Genomic DNA, 22162 nt, shown 5'->3' with positions numbered 1-22162 from the left:
GCCACCTCTTGGAAGTCTTAAAGTTCCCAATACAGATCCTTTCAAAGGTATGCAGAGTCTACCCCCAAATGTTCTGATGACACTGATTGGAAGACTTTTAAACCAAGAAGCCTTAGGTCTTAGTAATTAGAGCTGCTGGTATACTTTAGGTCTGATCAAATTACCAAACAGTACCCTCTAAAAGCAGCTTACAGTTCCATTAAGCACTTTACAATACTTTTGCTGAGATCCTTCACTGCTGAACAAAATGTTCATGTCACACGCGTGACCTTGAGGACACTTTCCTTGTGACGGTCCGCACATGCGCAAAGTCAAGAACATAATCTTTCCATAGATTTGCACACGTGCAAGAAGATGACCACAAGCAGATGAAAAACGTGCACGTGTGAAAATGCGAACGCTGTCTTTTTGATGTTCCGCACACGTGCGAAAATGCGAACACTGTGCTTTGATGTTCCGCGCACGCGAGAGGAGACGAAAACTATCTTTTTGATGTTCCGCGCACGTGCGAGGAGATGAGCACACGCGAATGAATGCCGTGCACGCGCGTAAACAAGGACACAGTCTATTTGAAGTTCTGCGCACGCGCACCACACCAAACCGAATTCACACATGACGGATGATTAGATTTCTGAGAGCTCTCACGCACACTGGAGCCGTGCAGACGTTGCCACTACTAGCGCAGGCAAACACTTCAAACAACTTGAGCAAACAGCTTACCTGACTGTAAGACGATGTGGTTTTCAGATTGGAGTGCCGGCTACTCTGAAAAAACATTAGCATTGCCAAGCACTCGCATGTGACTCAATTACTTAAAATGTATTAATTGAAACACAGTTTTTGGAAAGAAATTTCTCAGTCTTAACACCAAACGAATTATTTACAGAAAAATAAAAAAGAGCCAGTTGGCTTGACACTTATCTCCTGAGTTCCTGGATGAACTCCTGCTGCCTCAGGTCCAGGAAAGATTCTCTGCACTTTTCCAAACAGACTCCTGTACAACTCCTGACACGACTCCTGCCTACTCCACTGCGTTTTTATGCTCAACTGCTAGAAACTTGGAGCCCAACATCCAACAGGCCCAAATTAAGCAGGAGCAGCTTCAAATCATGTCCTCTCAGCTGGGCTAAGACAATGAAAGGCAGTTCAGAATTTTCATTGTCTGCCCTTCTGCAATCTCCAGCCAATCAGGGCTTTGGCTGGTGTTGGGGGGCTGTATCTGCGCCCCCGATGCGGTCCCGCAAGCCCCGCAATACATAGCACACGGAAACACGGTGTTGCTAGTTCGGGCTTCCCGGTCGCTCTGCCGCGGCCGGGAACGCCCCCTTTATTTAAACACCACGCGGCGGCGTGACACGTCACGCCGCCGCGTTCGCCTGTCATCGGGCAACGCCACACTCCTCCTTTTCCGGGAGGATCAACAAACAACACAAAACCTTCAACTTTATTAACCCAATAACCACACTTATGAAAACTTCACTGCACACCCAGAAGAGCAGAACCCCTTTAATTGCAGCCACCCCCATTAGGATCCCCAAATTCACTGGCCATCTGTCCAACAACATAGTCACTGAGGTAGGCGGGTTTCCCACACCCAGATCGCTGGGGGTACCTCCGGCCTAACTCCGGCAATTGATGTCCCTCGGTTGCTTCACCTCGGAGGGGAGACTCCGGCAACTCGTCCTGGAAGCTGTCGTTGAACGATGTGTAGGGAGGATCAGGTTCAGGGGGGGTTTCAGTTCGCGAATCACCCAACTTCTTGAAGAAGCTGACGTTCCGGGTGACGGCCGACCTGCCATCAGAGGCCGTGACCATAGAACCTTTCACCGCCACAACGTCCAATGGTTCGGGTTCGTAGGGTAGTGAGAGTTTGCCCTGGGGATGTCTATTCCGGATTAGAACCTCATCCCCTGGTTCGAGCCTCTGAGGTTGATCAACCTCAACTCGCTGATCATCAATGACCCCTGGTTCCCGGTCCCCCGCTTCCGGCAGCAGTCCTCGGGGGCATCTCCGGAACAGCACCTCCGCCGGGGCCACTCCGGTGGCGGCATGTGGAGTGGTCCGGTACACACGGAGAAACTGATAAAGGGCCCGTTGTAAGGATTGGCCTTGTCCCTGAGCAATCCGAAATGTTTTGTTCAATGTCCGCATCAGTCTCTCGGCATCTCCATTTGCCCTGGGCCACAGTGGGGACACCTTCCTATGATGTATTCCACAGCTCTCCATCAGCTCAGAGAATCTCTCGCTTTGAAACGGCGAACCATTGTCGGAACAGAGTGTGTGTGGAAAACCATGGGCCGCAAAGATCTTCTCAACAGCGATCACCACATGCTCGAATGCCACGGACTCCACAAACTCAACCTCTGGATATCTGGAGTATTCATCTATTATCACCAGGAAATGAGTCCCCACTGACGTCGAGCCAAAGTCCGCATGAACGATCTCCCAAGGCCTCGTGCCCCTAGGCATGGCCTCAATGGCAGGCTCCCGTTGGAGAGGGGAGGCCGCTTGACACCACACACAGGCTGCCACGAACTCGTCGACCTTTCTCTCCAGCTCGGGAAACCAAACCTTCGAGCGGAGTCGCGCCTTGGTCTTGGCGGCCCCTTGATGTCCATGGTGGGCGAGACTGATCACCTCGAGGACCTTTGATTGTGGAACAACAATGCGGTCCCCCCGGAGCAGCAGCCCGGAGTTAGAGAACGATAACTCTTCCTTGACCTTCCACAACTGTTCCAGCGATGCTCTAGCTTCTGGTGTGCGTCCGGCCACTGCCTCCAGAATGGACTTCCAGGATCCGTTGTGCATCGATTGTTTCAATATTTGAAAACACTCATCTCCTGCTGCTGCCACCTCCAGTTCCTCTATGGACATCGCATTTGGTGTTGCCGCCTCCACGACCATGCGTATATGACTGTCCGCTTCCTCTTCACAGGTATCATACCCCTCTCCCCCACTCGCTCCAGGATGGCGGGATAAGTAGTCCGCCGCATTGTTGGCTCCTGGTCTGTAAACAAGGGTGACGGAGTATTCAAGTAGGGCAAGCATCCATCTCTCGATTCTTGCCGGGGGTTTAGATGAGGACCCTGCCAGTATTGGAATCAGTGGTTTATGGTCTGTTACCACAGTCACCGGGCGCCCCAGCACGTAGAGCCGGAAGTGGCGGCAGCCCCATAACACCGCCAAAGCCTCCCGTTCAATTTGGGAGTATCTCTGTTCCGTGTCTGTGAGAGCCTTGCTGGCATACGCCACAGGTCGAATGGTCCCAGTGATGTCTATTTGGGTCAACACAGCACCCAGCCCGAAAGGGCTCGCATCGACCACAATTTCCGACTCCAGCGCTGGGTCGAAGAATGCCATAGTGTCCTCCATGGTGAGAGCACCTTTGATGTCTTCGAAGGCAGCTTGTTCCAGGGGGCCCCAGTGCCACAGCGTGTCCTTCTTGGTGAGCGCCCGAAGAGGTTCCGATCTTGAGGCCAGATTCTGGATGAAACGCCCACAGTACGTGACCATCCCTAGAAAACTCCTCACCTCCGTTACCGACTCAGGTGCTTTCGCCGCCTTAATGTCTTGGACTTTCTTCGGATCTGGCGACACCCCACCCTCCTTAAAAATGAACCCAAAGAACTCGATAGACGAGCGCAGGAACTCACATTTCTCCCTGTGAAGGGTGAGGCCCAGCGACAGAAGGCGTTCTAGAGTCTTTCCCAGTCTCTGCATATGGTCCACCTCGGTCTTGGCAAACACCAGAATATCATCGCTGATATTAAGGACGCCTTCCAGATCTGCCAGGGCGCCCCTGATGATATTCTGGAATACCTCGGCGGCCGACGACACTCCAAAGCTCAGCCGCTTGTACCGATACAACCCCCGATGAGTAGTAAAGGTCGTAATGTACCGGGACTCAGGGTGGAGTACGACCTGATGATAGCCAGCTCGGAGGTCCAGCTTGGAGAACACACGAGCCCCTTGGACCTCAGCAATAATGTCATCGATGGTCGGTGTTAGGTGCCGCTCCCTCCGGATGGCTTTATTGGGGAGCCTCATGTCCACACAGATGCGTACTGAGTCAGGTTGCTTAGGTTTTCTGGCAACCACAATCGGGGACACCCAGGGTGTCGGGCCCTCCACTTTCTCGATGATATCGAGGTGCACCAAATTGTCCAGTTCTTTGTCCACCAGTTCTCTGAGATGGAAGGGCACTCTGCGGTGTTTCAGCGCAACAGGTTGCACGGACTCATCAATATGCAGTCGGATCGGTTCTCCTGTCATCTTACCGATCCCATTGAAGAGTTTAGCGTAACGGTCCAGGAGGTCATTTATGTCCTCTCGGTGCACGGCGTATGCAAATCTTACGATCCCCAAAGCTTCCGCAGCCGCACAACTGAGCAAGGTATTGCTACTGACTGGGGTTACGTAAAATCGAGCCTTGATGTGCGACCCATCATGCTCCACCTTCGCTACAAACGCCCCATCCAGTGGTATGGGATCTTGACCACCGAACGCAAATATACGGGCCCTCGGCGTTACCAAACCTGGGGGGGGTCTAAGAGAGTCATAATGTTCCCTGGCCATCACATTGACAGAGGCACCTGTGTCCACCAGGACTGGGACCGGGGCTTTGTTGATCTCTACGATACACCGTGGCTGCCTTCTGCTCTTCCCTTTGAGCATCTCCACACTCGAGACAAAAAATATGTTTTCCTCGTCATCTTCATCAGCCACCTCTGCCTGAGGATCACCCTCACCCTGTTCCACCTGGGCTACGCTGGGCTGCTGGTATTGGCGAGGGGCCCATATCCGAGCCTGACCTCTCGGTACCATCACGGGCAGGGCTGCACGGCACACCCTCGAGAAGTGATCTGCCAGTCCACACCTCCCACAAACCTTTCCAGCCGCCGGGCACTCCGCTGCGTGAGGGAGGTCATAGCCGCACTTTTGGCATGACTCACCGGCTCTTCCTGCCCTGTCTCGGGGCCCTCCGCCCAGACGCCTCGCTCCTCGGCCACCTCGCCACACGACGCACACCTCCTCCGACCTCACTGATCGAGATCCAGACTCCATCTTGACAGCCCGGGCTTCAGCTACCTCATGGCACCGGCCTAGCTCCAATATGCGTGGCAGCGTGATACCAGGCTCCCTGAGGATTTGTCTCCTGAGTTTCCCCGACGAACATGCTTGAATGAGCATGGTGCGGATCATGTCGTCCGCATCCCCCCATGCACATCCCAGAGAGAGACGGCGTAGGCGACCATAGAAAGTGTCCAGCGTCTCCTCCTCCTTTTGTTTGGCCGAGAGCATGACAAACCTCTCATAGTCCGCGTTAGCAAGAGGGAGAAAATGAGTAAGGAGTGCCGCCTTGGCCGCATCATACGTGTTGTTGGCAGGCGTAAGGGACTCAAAAATGTCTTGGACTGCGGATCCAGCCGAATACAGCATAGTGGCGATTCTACTGTCATCATCCGTCACGTGTGCCGCCCTGAAGTACATATCAAGACGACTCACCCATCTCCTCCATCGGGGCCCCATGCTTGAGGGTGGACCTGACGCATCAAACTCTGGAATGGGCTGCAGAGCTGCGTGTGCGGTGGGCACTGGTAGTTGAGCCATGATGGGGGGTGCAGGTTGACCCAGCAGCAGACCTGGAGGAGCCTGAGTCCCTGGGGGTGCAGTAGCCGGCTGTTGGGCGGTCCGCGGGGCAGCCACCTGGCCACGATCCCGGGGTTGCGACGTTGATGAAGTGTCGCCGTCTGAACCATCAGATCCGTCCATGGACTTGAGCGCACAGGCACCCCCACCTACTGCGTTGGGGGCCGCAACTCAAACCCACGACCATTCCGGCGTTCGTGCAGCAGCCTCAATCTGGTCACCCCAGCACACCAACAGTCACCATGGGGTAGATCCGGCAAGACCCAACACGCCAGGTGTACCTGATGATGAGGGAGATGAAGAAGGAGATGCACCGCACACTGATGATGAAGGTGATCAAGAAGCTGTCATGCAACCACTATTGAATGTCCATTCCAATTTAGGAAGTTCCAAAAATTAAGCCTGGAGCATGGATTGGTTTCAGGCAAGCCCAGTCATAACAATCCTTCTCCGAGCTTCCACACGACGTATGAGTCCCAGAAAAACTCAAAAATCCCTAACAAGGATATGGGCGTGCAGATTGAGCCACCCGCTCTTAATGTGTCCAAAAATTAGGCTCATAAAACGTTTCTGCTCCAAACCGGAGTCTGAGAGAGATTTATGGCCTCGAGACAAAATGGCCGCCGGCCGCGTGTGCGTCCTCGCGACCCGGCCTTGATCGGAGCGAATCTTCGATCCGCTCCGGTAAGAAAAATTTTGATGAAATCATTCACCGCCGGGCCCGGGTCTCCTCTACACCTCGTCGCCACTGTTGGGGGGCTGTATCTGCGCCCCCGATGCGGTCCCGCAAGCCCCGCAATACATAGCACACGGAAACACGGTGTTGCTAGTTCGGGCTTCCCGGTCGCTCTGCCGCGGCCGGGAACGCCCCCTTTATTTAAACACCACGCGGCGGCGTGACACGTCACGCCGCCGCGTTCGCCCGTCATCGGGCAACGCCACAGCTGGGAACCTCCATCTTGGCTAGGGACACTGTCCAAGCAATGCAAGGAAAGGTTAAGGCCAAACCAACTACATTATATGTACCTACCCAGTTTAACTCACTAACTCCCCTAAAATCAGAACGCCATACCTGACAATAGGGGGCTCATCTTGGAAGGTACTAATTGAAAGCAGGCAACATCCTACAGAAAGGTGACAACAGGATTGAACTTTACTGAACCTATTAAGCAGCCACATTCTAATGAGCTATATGGAGCCCGTTGCAAAAGGGTCACACTCAACTTAGAATATGTGGCCTTTAGGAATATACTTCTGTGGTCTTCAAGTAGGTATCGCTTAAATAAAAGACACCTTTACTGCCCAGTCTCGGGGTGCAGAAGCCTGGCATATTCAACAACAGACAGTAGCATTTATTTTTTAATAACACTGTATGCCGAGGGGGAAAAAGAAAATCACCCTAGCGGGTCCCCCTTGAGACTCCCAGACTGACCCAAACCTGTTACAAAAATTGTGTGCACAGGGCCAGGCAACAGCTGTAGCAGCAAAAGTAGCGACACTCGCCCCTGAGGAGGAACCCGGCAGTCTGGATCTAGGTATGGCGGCATATAAAGAAGACTTCACAGTGACCTTCACAGTGACCTTCCAAGAGTTTCAGGACAAATATTCGGCCTTGTTCCAACAACAGTTTTCTACCCTTACAGCTGAAATCAAAGAGTCGCCCTCTGACTTCGGCAAGGATATTGCGTCCCTTGGGGAATGTATGCAGAAAAACGAGAAGGCTATACAGGAACTAACCAACGAGAGCAAACAAGTAGACTTAGCAGTGGAGGATCTCGTCAGTATAACAGAACCTTGAGATACAATGTGAAGATTTAGAAAATAGATCACGTCGATCTAATGTACGCATAAGTAACCTTCCTGAATCCATCAATGATGCAGATCATAAAGACACAGTAGCTCACATCTTCAGAGACTTGGTGGCAGGAAATGAAAATGCTGTGGTCTCGTTAGATCGCCTGCACAGAACCAATCCTAAAAGGACCGACTTGGGGACTCATCCACGGGATGTCCTGGCTGCATGTTCCTCATACCGCAAAAAGAGCAGATACTGTCGAAAGCACGGGAATCATCCACAATTTCCTATAACAGGTCTGCCATCCTACTTTTTCAAGATCTCTCGCAGATTACATTGCAAAAAACAGCGAGAGATGCAACCGGTAGTCACAACCTTTCAAACAAGAAGAATCAAGTACAAGTGGATGTTTCCCTTCGGCCTTTTGTTTTCATTAGAGAGCAGACAACAATGGATAACATCACGTGAAGCAGACATGGCCCTACTCCAAATTGAAGATCAGGATATGGACGGCTCGACAGAGAAAGCACAGCACAATGACGCAAACCATGGGAATGGTCAACTGTTACTTGTCGTGGAATAGGGATGTGATGAAACAACGAGAAGATTGGAAATCCAAACTCAGAGGTCCTATCACCAAACACACACCAGTAAAGGGGGCTAACAACGTTGGATGTGAACATGTAGAAAGAACAAGGACGGTTACGAGGAGTACCAAGAGTCGGGTAAACGGAGCAACACCATCTTCGAATTGTATCTGTTCAGGTAACAGATGGGGGCACTAGGTTACCCCACACGTTGCCTTGGGGTTATAGATGATTCACGTCCGGGTCTATGTCTCTCCAGAAATGGTTAGTATCTATGGCTCACACCATGGGACGTTGTTTGGAAACTTTTGGGGTAAGTTGGGGGGCGGGAGTGAAGTTCTGGGGTTGGGGAAGCACCCGATACAAGGGTTGGGGGTCTTTTGCTTGGTATTTAGGTGGGGCTATCAAGAATTACAGATGTTTTTTGCTTTCCCAAGGGTATAAATATAATCTGTATGTTTATTCAAACATATTCAAGTGTTTAACGCTTAACATGCAGGGCCTGAATGCCCCGGCAAAACGCAGGAAACTAGAGGCACACTTGGAGAGCTACCAACCGGGTTTGGTGGCACTCCAATAGACACATATTCGCATAGTGGATCGAATTAAGCTCTGCCTTTGACGTTACCCGGTGTTAATACAGACAAACGCAGAGGGGAAAGTGGCTGGGGCACTGATAGCGATAACAACAGCCCCACACATTAAGGTGCTTCGAACGAAGATAGATAAGGAGGTGCTATATGTTTTTGTTGTGATGAGCATAGACCCCATGAAGGTGACAGTGGCTTCAATATATGCATGGATCGCTGGCCAGGAAGGATTTCTTAAATCAACCATCTGAATACTTGAATCCTTTGGGATTGGGGAAATAATCTTGATGGGGCATTTAAATTTAGCGTGGGATCCGACTCGGGACCATAGTGCGGCAACATACTCCCCGCAATTAACCCCATCCAAATCTTTAAAAACAAAAAAAAATGTGCAAGCTTAACATTGGTAGATTTCTGGCCATCAATTCACAGGCAGGACAGAGGATGCACTTTTTATTCACATGTCTACCGGACCTTTTCCCGAATGGACTATATTTAGGTCTCAAAACCACTTTTGTGGTTGGCCACACAAATTTCTAGCCTAGAGATATCTCTTTCGGATCTCGCGCCTCTTAATTTAGACTTGCATTTGGCTGGGGCTATGCAGAGGGTTTGGGCTTGAAGGTACCCTTCTGAGCTTTGGGGTGACACAATAGTACAAAAAGAAAAAAGAAGCTAAAATATTATTGTTTTTTTAGCTGAACCCGCAATCTGACACGTTTATAACCACGCTTCGCAGAGCCTTCATAGCAGAGGCAGCATATAGATGCAAACACAAATTACCTCTGGAGACAGAACCAGACCAGAATTAAAACATGTAATGGTTGGTGAAAATGGAATTGAATAACAGTCCCTCTATCCAAGACTATATAGAACAGTGGCAGGTAAATTAAATCTACTTCGCACACAAAAAGCTGAAAGGTCTTCATTATATCTGAAACAAAAATATTATGTTCAAGCTAATAGGGCTGATCACTTACTAGCCAGACAATAGTGCCAGAAAGTGGCCTCTTAAATTATTCAGTCCATCCAAACCCGCTATGGGGAATTAGTCACTGAAACACCTTGTATTATCGTGCAATTTCATACTTTTTACTCAGATCTATATAGATCAGACTGCCCAGATCAGGGAAAGCAGACAGCATGTTTACAAGAGATTGACCTTCCCCAAATTAGTACAGAAGGCTGGGAAAGCCTAGAAAGGGACATCACTCCGGAAGAAGTACTCCGGTTAATAAATTCCCTCCCCCAGATTAAATCTCTGGGTCCGGACAGCTTTACCACCCAATTTTCTAAAACTTATCGGAGGGTTCTGACCCCGATATTAGTCGATCTGCCTAACTCATTCGTAAAATCAGGGCATATCTCATCCACAATGGAAGAGGCAAAAATAGTTATTTTTCCAAAACCAGGTAAAGACCTACTAGATATGGATCCTATCGTCCCATAGAGCTTATAAATATTGATTCAAAAATGTACTCGAAAATACTGGCCAATAGGCTTGAAGACCTTCTCCCTGCAATCTTACATGCAGACCAATATGGTTTTATAAAGTATAGGCAGATCCACGATAATATTAGAAGAGCTTGTCACATTTTGGAAAAAGTAGCGAAAAAGGCCACAGCGGTGGTCTTACTTTCCTTTGACGCCGAAAAGGCTTTTGAACGGGTTCAATGGGGGTTTCTCTTTCAAACGTTAATGAAGATGGGCTTTGTTCCAAATTTCATTGGAAAAAAAAAAGCAAACTATATAAAACTGATGGGCCGCCTTCAGATCAACGGTCAACTCTCTATAACCATCATTCATCAAAGAGGGACTAAACAGGGATGCCCAATGTCACTGTTATGATAATGATATGATATGATATATGCTAGTTTATTTACATAGCGCCTATATGCAATGTGTTTCAGAGCGCTTCAAGGCAAGGGATGGAACAAGGGAAAATACAATGACATTCTTACAGGCCATGAACAGTAAGGATGTGAAATTAACTATCGTACTTGGCCTGACGACATTTCAGAGAGTGCAAGAGCTAAGACATAGATAAGGAAGGGAGGGGGAGAGTGGGAAGGAAATGGAAACAGACAGGCGACTACCGTACTAGGACTGACAACATTTCTGGGAGAGCCAGAGAAAAACAAAAGGTGAGGAAGAGAGGTTCAGAAAGGGAGGGGAGGAACAAAACAAGAGACTATCGTACTAGGCCTGATGGCATTTCAGATAGTGCTGGGGGGACAAATAAGGGGAAGGGGAGGAGACAGACAAGGTTGCTATCATACTAGGTCCAGGGACAATTCGGATAAAGTGCATAGAAGAAAGTAAGGGGACGAGGGGAGGAGATAGGAAAAGGGAGAAAGGGATAGGAGGAGAGAACAGAGAGTAAGCAGTCAAAAAAGAGTGGAGAAGCAAGAGGGGAGAGCGAATACAATTGCAGAAGTCAGTAGTAACACATAATGTTGCAAGCTAGGATATAAGATGAAGATGGGAACATCATGATTCAGGACCACCATGAGTACAAGATGCAAAGGAAGTCCAGCATGAGAGTTGAGAAAGGGTGACGCACAGTGAATCAATGAAGTCCATAAAAGTAAAATCCAGCATTGGCCACAAGACGGTGAAGGTGAAACCAGAATGTATCAAGACAGGCTCCTGCAGAACTAGGCTGGACGGCGGTTAGGGGGAGCAGGATAGAAGAATCAAGCAGAACAAGCGTTGTTATACGCTATGTGTTCGGAGCCGTTTCTGGCTAAGGTTCGCCAAATTAATGACATAGTAGGGATAAGCTTTGGTGGGGTCTCGCATAAAATCATGGCCTATGCAGACGATATGCTGATGTTTATAACAGACCTAGCGAGAACATTGTCCTCAGTTGAGTGAGAACTAAAGAACTATGGTTCGGTGGCAGGTCTGAAAATTAACCATGTTAAATCAGAGATACTAAACCTCTCTTTGTCCTTGGAGGAAGTACAGCTACTTCAAAAAACGTACACAATTCGGCTGGGCATAGGATATTATTAAACTGCTTGGTAACATGGTAACCCCGGATCTGTCAGGGTTGTATGATGCAAACTATCCTCCACTGTTGAAAGCGATAGCCGGTCAACTAAGTAATTGGGGCCCCATGACAATTTCCTGGCCTGGTCATAGGTACTTCTTCCACCTGGGAGAAGGCTAAGGAGACAGTGTTGATCCCTGAAGGTTTACCCTTACACTTGGGATCTCCTTTCACCTGGCCAGGCAACCCACAACCAAAGCATTTTCCAAATGCTCTCTGGAATGGGGGTTTGCCTTGGCCTCCAACTGGTGTGGAACCAGGTGGTACACTAGCCTGATTCGGTTTACTTTGTGGCTTACCCTGGTTATGTTTGGGGCCCTCTTTTGGATTGGAATTATTGGAATTCTCTTTGTTGTCTTTCTTTGGCTGCTTCCCCAAATCCTTCTTCTGAGTAGCCCCAGAATCCTTGTGAGGGGCCCTGTTGGCAACGCACAAGTCAGCGGCCTTAGCTAGCTTCTTAGGATCTATCTCCTTTGAATCAGCTAAGTGCTGTCTAAGCTCAGACGAGCAGACATCAAAAATAGACTCCAACATTACAAGATTCCTCAAACCTTCATAAGTGTTCAATTTGTAACCCTTAACCCACCCATCTAAGTTTTTCAAACATTCACACACCCAGGTAGCCCAAGGGGTACCATCATGCTTTTTGAGGGTTCTAAAACTCTTCAGATACTGGGAAGGGGTCTTCCCAAACCTAGCTATTAATGCTAGTTTCACACACTCATAATCCTGTTTATCCTCCTCCCCCAACTCCATTACAGCATCACTTGCAACTGGGGGAGACTAGAGAAAAGCCAAGGAATCAACTGATTCCCTGAGATACCTTGAATCCCATGATTGTACTCAAATATTGCTAACCAATCAAAAATATCAAGTTTAGTCTCATACATACCAATAATTTCCTTTGGCATACGGGGTCTCTTAGGGCTTGAAGACCTAGAGGACTCTGGGAGAGAAGCATTTTCTAGAGACAATGGGCTTCATTACACTTACGGCGGAAACCATGGCGCTAGTAGCGCCATGGTTGCCGCCAGTATTTTACCGATTCCACCTTGGTGAATTACCGCTCCATTCCAAGGTTGGCGGGGCGGTAATTCCCCATTCACCAAGGCCCTTCCCCATTCCCATTTGAGCCCCCAGAGGGCTCAAATGGGAATGGGGAAGGAGCAAATAACGGTACCGCTATTAGCGGTACCATTATTTGCCCTGAAGTCCCTCAGTCGGACCCTTCCTTAACGTGTGATCTGGCCACACGTTAAGGACGGGACCCGCTGAGGGACCTAGTAGTATGGCGCTAAGGGATTACCAGCATCGGTGCCCTTACTGGTGCCGGTAATCCCTTAGCGCCATCCGTGTAATGAGGCCCAATTTCTTCCTTTCTAGTTCATGGTTCAGCTCCATTTCTCTGAGCCTTAACTCTTGATGTTTCATGGCAGTTTGTGCATCAATACGTTTCACTTCCAATTCAAGTCTCATTTTCTCAAGTGTAATAAACTCAGGAGTAAGTGTAGGACTTGTGGGAGTCCCTGTGGACAGAGGTTGTGCATTCTGAGCAGGCAAGAGAGTTGCAGGTTTTCCTAGCAAGGACTCTTCTACTTCTTCACAATTAACACTCTCAGAATCAGAAACATCAAAATCCACATTTGCTGGAGTGGTAGGTCTTTCTGACCCACTCTCCAGGCTTTTTCCCATTAACTTTGCAAACAGTTCAGATTTCTTTCCTTTACCAGAGATATTGGTAAAGGACACATGGTTCTTAGAACCTCAGCAGTATAGAGTAAAAGACTCTCTTCAGTGTAGCTTTCCATATTTGACATGATTTCTTAGTTAAATAGAATTAGTGGTGTTGGCCTTGTGGTTAGTTGAACTCAAGCAATAGCAGCACTCTAAGTGTAATCACTCTACTTCCATATCCTCACCGCTGTACACCAGTGTTAGGCAGAATCCTGTGCATTGCCCTTAGGGACCACTAAACACAATTAAGACTACAGGTGGCAATACAAGTTTTACCTTTGGTACAAGCCTGTACTAATATGTCAGAGTGGTAGCAGTGGCGGAGCAGCCAGGCTTATCTCAAGAGTATATGAGCAGTAGCAGAGATTACACAAAGGGACCACAATTACTGTGACTCAAGCAAACACTGACTCAAGGTTTCAGGTAAAAAATATAAGTACATTTATTTTTAAACCATTTGTTTTAAACACAACACTTCTTTTAAACTTCAATAAAAACCGCACGTTAAATATACTACAACTATCCAATTCACTTTGTACAGTAAGTCTCAAGGTAAGTACCCTGTGTTTCAATGAAACGGTGTTAGGCACAAAACACGTTACCGCAAACACAATTGCGATCACTTTTTGATATTTCGGTCTACTAAATAAACGCGTATCCGTGACATGAAATGCTACAGGGGCAGAAACACACTTAGCACCTGAGATACCCAGAGGGAGTTGGAGGCAAAAATCACAGGCAATATTTTGGTTAGGCAGACAGAATCGAGAAACACTCAGAGACAGGAGTTCAAAAGTCAAAGGGTCGAAAGACGACAGGGCCTGTTGCCGAAGATCACACAGTCAGACAGTTCACGATTCAACTTAGCCAAAATTACTTCGATATTGTCAATGTTCAGAAGCAAAAGTTATAAGAAGGAGGGAAGACAAGGGCAAGCCTTGGAAATGAAGAAAAGAGGATCGCCCAGTTTCCTCAGCAGAACACAGTACCTTGTTCCAAAGGTGCAGCTGGTGCCCTTGCAGTTGTTCCTGTTGGTTTCCCGCAGACCCACGATTCCTGGAGCTTCGTTGTGAAGGAGGACGTCTGAAGCGGGTCTGCACCACACAGGGATGAAGCCAGCAGCAGCAACAAGGAATAAAAGGTGCGCTCCTTAAAAACAGGAGAGGCTCTTCAGGTGGCTATCCGGACCACTACAGCAGCGTGCAGCGATTTCGACCAAGGAAGAGGATCATCTGGCTGTAGAAGATGAGCTGGTTATCCCCACCAAGCTCAAGGGAAGAAGACTCCGGACTGGATCTTCTCTACGTCGTTGAAGGGAGGATAGCTCAGGACTGCAGCAGGGCTTCACCAGGACAGGGTAGTTGCAGCAGCCGTCGTTCTCTCTGATGTAGTTCCAGTGGCAACTCTCTGACTTCTAGCCCAAGAGACTTGCCTTTTATGCGGAAAACCCCCATTCACACGGCCTGGCTGTCAATCACCCAGTAGGGGGGTTGTCCAGACCGGACAACTACCCTGGCCAATCATGACAAAGTGCGACTTGGGTTTCCTAGGATACCCTGTGCAGGGGGTGACTACACCCCTCCCTCACATTCAGCCCACCTAGACACCCAGGTGCCTTGAGGAGGGCTTCTGAAGCAGAAGCCTGCCAAAAGACAGTGAACAAAGAAGGCAAACCTAGTTTGCCGCGCAATGTAAAACACAAGAAGGACTTTAACAAAAAGAAATGGCGAATAAACCCAACCGGAGCCCAAAGAAAGATGTTTGGTCAAGCGGGTTTATGTTCAAGGCTAATATAATAGCCAAGAACAGTACCACATTTATCTAATATAATTGCGGTAGAAAAGTTATGGCAGATACCACTGCCACCAGCCAAGTCTAAATGTTAAAAGAGCGAAACAATGCTCTAGGAGGTACAGATAAAAAGGGATATGAATGAACCCTTTCCAGTACTCCATGGAAGATGGGGTGTACTGTATCTGTGGTAGATTGACTAAGTAAAGTTAATGGTAACTTTACCCTTTTCTGGGGGACGGAAGTCGCCTCAGAAATGGAGTCAAGGGAAGTCTCAAAGATAACCCTGTGCCACGGCACTGAAGGTGCTGTGTGACACACAAAAAGAAGGGGGCTACTGAAGTGGTGTACTTCAGAGTCCACAATCAAAAAACAGATAGAAACACATAGCAAAACACAGGTAAGAGTGGGGGAAAAGCTCTCACTCTTACCAAGTGGAAAAAAATAAACTCCAGAAGTCCAGCAAAGCTGCTGGGGGACTCACTAGGTGAGGGAAATTAGCCATAGATGAGAATTTTCCCTAACACTGCCCCTTTTGTATTCCTGGGCACAGCCATTTGCTTCCTTGCACCCACTTGTCCTTGCAGCATCTCCTACATTCCGGAGCACATGAAAGCTGGTTTTATGCGAGTACAAATATGATAATGAAACACCTTGCAATTATTAGACCCAAAGCGGCATAATGTGCTCCATGAACAGTGTGACAACAGCATCGTTGCCTGTGTGGAGTTAGCGGAGACTAATTGTGGTGTGTGGCATATCTTTACTGGTGTGGTTCTATTTGACCTAAAACATTTGACCTAATCACATTTGATCGAATTTATTTGACCTTTTTTTCAGTCTAAAATGTAGGGGGAGACCCCCGGAATCCCCCCAACTTCCCCTCAACCTAATCTATACCCTTACCGAGCCCCATATATATATTTAATTAAATTTGACCTAAAAAAGGTCACAAAATGTCCATCAAATGTTTTAGGTCAAATGTTTTTAGGTCAATTATGCTAATACTATCTTTAGTGTCGCAGATCGTTTTAGTTTGTTAGACCAATTTGTCCTTCGGTGTCCTTTTACCCAGAGGAACATATAGCAAGCGAGGGAACAGTGTGCATGTTTGTAAATTTCAATTCGACGTTGATCCATCAGAGAAAGACAGACAATCCCCACAGCTGTGCGAGTCAGGTAATCCAGTTTCTGGTGTGCCAGTCGCATCATAGCACCAGCCTCACAGAACCCAGTCTATCTACTGTGTTGTCACAGGCACACTCGCTCGCTAGCCCTTTCATATACACAAGATATGCTTGATATTGTAATGAGAGAAAGAATACATGTTGAGAGCAACGCGGGAAGTAAGAATACTTTCAATTGTTAGCTATACTGAGGAGATAAAAAATGTAAAAAGCCACTGGAAGAGTGAGCAAATGCCTGCAGTGTCAGCTTGGCTGTTAGATCTACAGCAAATGTCAACAATGGAGCGAGTGATCTTGTACAGGAATAAGAAAATAAATCGGTATGATCAAATTTGGGAAATATTCTTGGATTTGTAAATCTATACTTCAATATCTATATTATATTCTATGTACTTGAAGTAATATTGTAACTATGCCACTGTCTAATAACACTACTGTGAAGGAGGGTGGATGGGACTATTTTCTATATATTTGTTAACATGTCGTTAAGGTTGCTGTAATGTTTTAAACTCTCAATAAATACGTAAATACAAAAGAAAAAACCACTGATTTAAAAAGATATCGATGTACATATCACTGACACATTTTGTCTCATTTTACAGCCTCTGACGGATGATGAAAAATTGGCCATCAAGGCCGGTCTGGAGGCAGTGGAGTTGCCTCCCAACCTACCCCCTGGCCACATTTGCGTCGACTTATCGAGGGGCACCGGTGAGGTAAATGGTCTCTTATAGGCATAACATTGTTTTCTGACCGTTCGAAACTTGCATCATGTAAAATGTATGGCTACTTGTTATGGGACCCTCCAGATGTTTTGGACTTCCTCCCATCACCCTGAAGTCCAAAACATCTGGAGGGCCACATGATCTAAATGAAAAGGGCTAAGATCACGTATATGGAAGAACTCCTTTGAACTCACTTCTCTTCTAAACAAAAAAAAGAGGCCGGGGCACACACAATTCCCCTTGCTCTTGCTGCGCCATTAGCGTTAGACAGATTGGGCAGGCTGAGGGTTGGAAGGCTCCATGAGGAGCAGGACAAAAGAAGTGTATGGGTGGGCAGGGCGCTGAGGAGCGGGTATGGAAAGGAGGAGGGGTTTGGATGGGAAGCAGTGAGCAAGGAGGGGCATGGGTTGGGGGGTGTGTATTGTTTGAGATGGCTCAGGGTTGAACCCGCCCCTGCTATCTAAGGCGGGGAGCTTGATGTCTGTTCCTTCCCTGTAGAAACCACTCCAAAGTAAAGCGCATCATCATAAAAGTGAGCCTATTTCAGAATAACCTCTATCCAGAGACCTGTGACAAAGATTTAGCGCTCGCGGCGGACGGGGTACCAAACGATTTTTTTCGCTCTTTTATCGCACTATGGGCTGCTTTTATAACAAATGCATTTAATGCCATCCTGTCAGAAGACCATATTCCTGAGAGTTGGAAAACTGCACTATTATGCCAAATTATAAAAAAGGATTTGAAATCCCTTCCCTCCTCATATCGCCCCGTCACCTTATTGGATGGGACGTCTAAACTCTTCAGTTGTTTTGCTCCACAGACTGATGGGTTAGGTACTGGAACATGCTGTCGCACAGTCAGGTGGCCTGTAGGCTGAGCCTATGGTACTACTAACCGATGTATGATCTATACCTCATCTTGGCCAAATATGTTCACCTCCTGAAGACCACTATCTGCGTGGCCTTCATGGATCTTAGCTCTGCATTTGACCACCTGGACACGGCTCTTCTCTGGAAGGTTCTCGATGAGATGGGGTTTCCTGATCCGTTACTCTGAACACTGGGATCACTTCACAGGGGCACCAGGGTTTGTGTCTGCCATGGACAGGCCAGGGATCTAAGTAGACCTATCAAGACAGGGAAAGGTTGTGTGCGTGCTTGCGCCCCTCCTGTTCAACCTTTACACCGGTTCTCTCACATTGAAAGTCTGGGCACCTGCGTCCCTAAATGTGAAGGTAGACATGCATCCGGTGCTGAGCTTTGCCGACGATTCAGCTCTTATAGCCAGGACTCCGAAGTCCCTCCAGGTCCTGGTGGATGGCTGCGGAAAATACAAATCTATTCGTGGACTTAATGCCGGCAAGTGTTATGCAATGCGTTTTTCGAACAAACCCCAACAACCCCCAACAATAATTTGAAGCAATCTATGTTCATCATTTTGCCATATTTTTGAGTATTTAGGCATTATTTTTAACAACAGTGTTTCTTGGACGGATAACATTAGTAAACAAAGAGTAAAAACCAGCATTGGCAATGGCAACAGTTTTGGCTTTTGTGTAGGCATGGGAAAGGGACTTGCCAGGCACTGCTGTTGGGGTATTAACTGGCCATTAATTGTAGCAGCTGCAAAGTGGTTTGAGTACCTGGACATACAATAGCAGTGCTTGGCAATGCCTAATACTTATCCACAAGCCAAAACTGTTGGCTTTGCCAATGCGTGTCCTTAGGTGAAAGACAGGAATAGTGCTTATAAATCGAGCGGATGAAGGCAGACCTGGTTAAGTCATTTTAATTACACCAGTAGTGTGTTTACAGCTCCAATTAAGATTAAAGCCAGCTCAAAGAGTTTCCAGCAGGCAGTGTTTTGGGCCATGAGGGGCAGGAACTGGGGGAGGATGGCCATAGGGATTAGCATGACCATGGCCAATCAATGGGGGGGCAAATAAGCAAACACCACATTCAGGCTTTGTGTTGCACCTCATATGCTATTCCTCCCCACCGTTATGCTAATGAAATAGTTATGGCTAACAGGTGGCGCAAACTATTGAAGCAAGCTACTGGTGGTATTTTTAGGTTAGCAAAGTCATTGCATCTTTACTAGGTCAACCATATGTTGACAGCCTAGTGGGTGGCAGTGGGGTCTTATGGTAGGGAACTCTGGGCCATGGACACTGTGGAGGCGGTACAACGCAAAGAAAATGCCTTTCTTTCCCGCCTCTTGGGTGTCCCTTCCTCTACGTCCAGATACATTACGCACCTAGAATCTGGACTAGCCCATCTGTTGGACACTCTTCTTGTGAAACCTATTTTATTTTGGCATTCAATGTGGGTCAGCAAGGATGGGAGCTTAACTAAAACACTCATAAAACACTTTTTCTACTAGGAAATTGTGAGAGAATTAGTTGGCTGGCTTCCATTAGAACTTCCCTGAGAACTGTGGGCATGGGTCAGTATTTTAATACTCTTAAAGTTTCTTCTTCTGTGGGAAAATCAAAGGGAAGATCTGAGCCTGTCTCAATCCTTCATAAGGCTCTACCTTCCCCTCTCACCTGCGCCTGGGGCAGCTTGCTATCTTGATGTGGTTAGAAATGTGTACCACCATACTTTGCTGACCAAGGCTAGACTAAATGTCCTCCCCGTAAAGGCCATCACAAATGAATGGCTTGGGTCAGGACAAGCAGAATATGTTAGCTGTTTATGTGGTTCTTATCTGTCCCCAGGTCATTTTGTACTATTCTGCCCATCTATGCAGGTTTGAGGAAACTATCTGCTTGATTTTCTCAAAGAAGGCAGAATAAGATAGTGAAAACCCGCATTTTTATCGCTTGTGTCCCTTTTGAAGTAAAGTCTGCCTTTAAACTTGCATGATGCCTGCAATTTGCTTGGAGACAGATTCTTACTGTTTACAATGATTCCAGAAAGTTTTTACTGACTGTTTCAATTAAGCAATATGACCTGAGCGGCGGGGGCATTACCGACTCAGGTAATGCCCCGGGGCCCATAGTTATAGGCCCAAGCTCGGGTCATATTGCTATTAGTACCCTGGCCCGCATTATGTGCGTGACCGGGGCGCTAAAAGCATTTTCTTTTGTCCCGAAACGCTGCAGCGTTTCGGGACAGAAAAAAAAAAATGACCAAGAAAATGGCCGCCATGCAAAGGGAAAGCGGAGTCCGTTTTCCCTTTCGATGGTGGCCATCGGGAGAGGACGCGCTGGGAACAGAATTGTTCCCAGCGCGTCCGCTCCCGAAAAAGAAAAAGAAGCAGAAGGTAAGTGTGATTGGGAGGTAGGGGAAGAAAAACAAAACAAAAAAAAAGAATACGTACCTGCGTCCCCGGCGTGAGACGATGGAAGCTTCTAGCCATGTGGAGGCACGGAGCGGGGATGGCCCCGCTCCGAGTCTCCACACTGGTGGAGGCTGCTATCATCCCCCACCGGGGGACGCAGGAGCAAGCAGGTAAGTGGGGTGGGGAGGGCAGGGAGGAGGGAGGGAAGGGAAGAAAAAAAAAAGAAGCTTACCTGAGTTCCCCGCGGGGGACAAAGGCATCCTCTCAGCCGTGTGGAGGCTTGGACAGGGGATGGCCCCGCTTTGAGCCTCCTCATTGGCTGAGGGGTAGCCACGCCCCCGCCGAGGACAAGGCAGCTGGAATCCCATCGAGAATCGAAGGATTCTCGGCCGGGTAAGGACCCGGCGAGAGCCAATCAGAATACGTGTTGCATTCTGCTAGACTCTCGCCGGGTACTAATTGTTTTTATGAATTGCCTGCTTGCCATGTGCTATTGTACAAGCATCAAAGTGCATTTATATTTTCTTAACCTCAGGGGGGGGGCTACATAGTGTATCCTTGATTTCTGCATTATTTTTATATTTGTTATTGTATTATTTTAGGAACTGTGTTGTTTTATGGATTATACAAATCTGAAATAAATTATTTTGATGATGATTGACCTTCATCTATTCACCATCAGACTTAGAACTGTCTTCACTTCTAGATGCAAATAAAGACTGCTGCACCCTTTCACCATTATGTACTTTATATAAGCAGTTGCATCAGCTTGAATCAATCCATTCGCATTACATAATTTGTGCCCAGACACCAACACATAAGAAACACCTATTTTAAGTTACACGTGCAAATCAACATTTACTTTGGCATGGCATTCTAAACATATACAACACGTTACATTTTTGCATTCATTGGTTATTCCAAAGATATATTAAAAACCATTTGGTTTTCAACTTTTTGTGACCCTCCATTACTCATCTATCATTGGATGGCTCTTTATTCTCTAACCCTCTGTGATAAAGGGGACATCTCCCAACTTGAAATTCAGATGCAGCTTACTTCATTAACCTTATGGTACCGTAAAGTTTTTTGAAATCCTTTGCGTCAAATCTGGGGGACGGTCTCCCTAGCCCCGCATTGAGCTCCCAACGGGCGTCACAGTGCTGGCTCAGTCGATCCTGGTTTGGAACCGCCCACCCCATTCCCCATTGGATGCCGAGGTGAGGAGGAAAGGGGGGATGTAGAAGGGCACACCCATTGGGGGAGGTCCACTCATCTGAAAGGCACTCTGTCTCTCATTGGGCGAGGGTCCTAGTATGAAGAAAACAAGCCCAATCGCCACGTAATACTGCTTAAGGACTAAGCGGGTCAAGGAAAAGGCCCCTGCAAACGTGCAGTGGGAAGGAAAAGACTTAAAAGGGAACAAATAAAGTGCAGACACACTCGGTCTGGCAACAAACAAGGATTTTGCATAAAGATAGTTACAGGATAAGAAACATCAATTATAAAAACATAAACTGGTGGCAATTTCATCATTCACCACAGAGCACAAGCACAACTCTCAATAACAATGGCTGCAGCAAGTATGTGCACACCCCCACCTTTTTTTGTCAGAACCTGGCACACCGGCGATAAGGTGGGACAGATGGAAAAGGCTGTTTGACACTTACCTGGTTGCTATAGGGGGGGGAAAGTTTGCCCCTGCAAGAAAGGAGGGTATATTTCTCCACAATCTGGGTACTGAAGGTCGGAGCGTTTATGCTG

The 22162-nt window shown here is 47.6% G+C and overlaps 1 protein-coding gene across 1 annotated transcript in view; it reads left to right on the top strand.

The window, feature by feature from the left end:
- Positions 1–22162, top strand: part of LOC138527211 (retinitis pigmentosa 1-like 1 protein) — an 823506-nt gene that overhangs the window by 584543 nt on the left and 216801 nt on the right. The window contains exon 11 of the mRNA XM_069638329.1: positions 16991–17104. Within this exon, the coding sequence (XP_069494430.1) occupies positions 16991–17104 (114 nt within the window). The remainder of the gene's footprint in view (positions 1–16990; positions 17105–22162) is intronic.

Source organism: Ambystoma mexicanum, chromosome 14 (genome assembly GCF_040938575.1).
Source record: "Ambystoma mexicanum isolate Mex_15411 chromosome 14, UKY_AmexF1_1, whole genome shotgun sequence".
In the NCBI taxonomy this organism is placed as follows: Eukaryota; Metazoa; Chordata; class Amphibia; order Caudata; family Ambystomatidae; genus Ambystoma; species Ambystoma mexicanum.
Note: the sequence above shows the minus strand (reverse complement) of the source record. Positions and strands in the feature narration are given on the sequence as shown.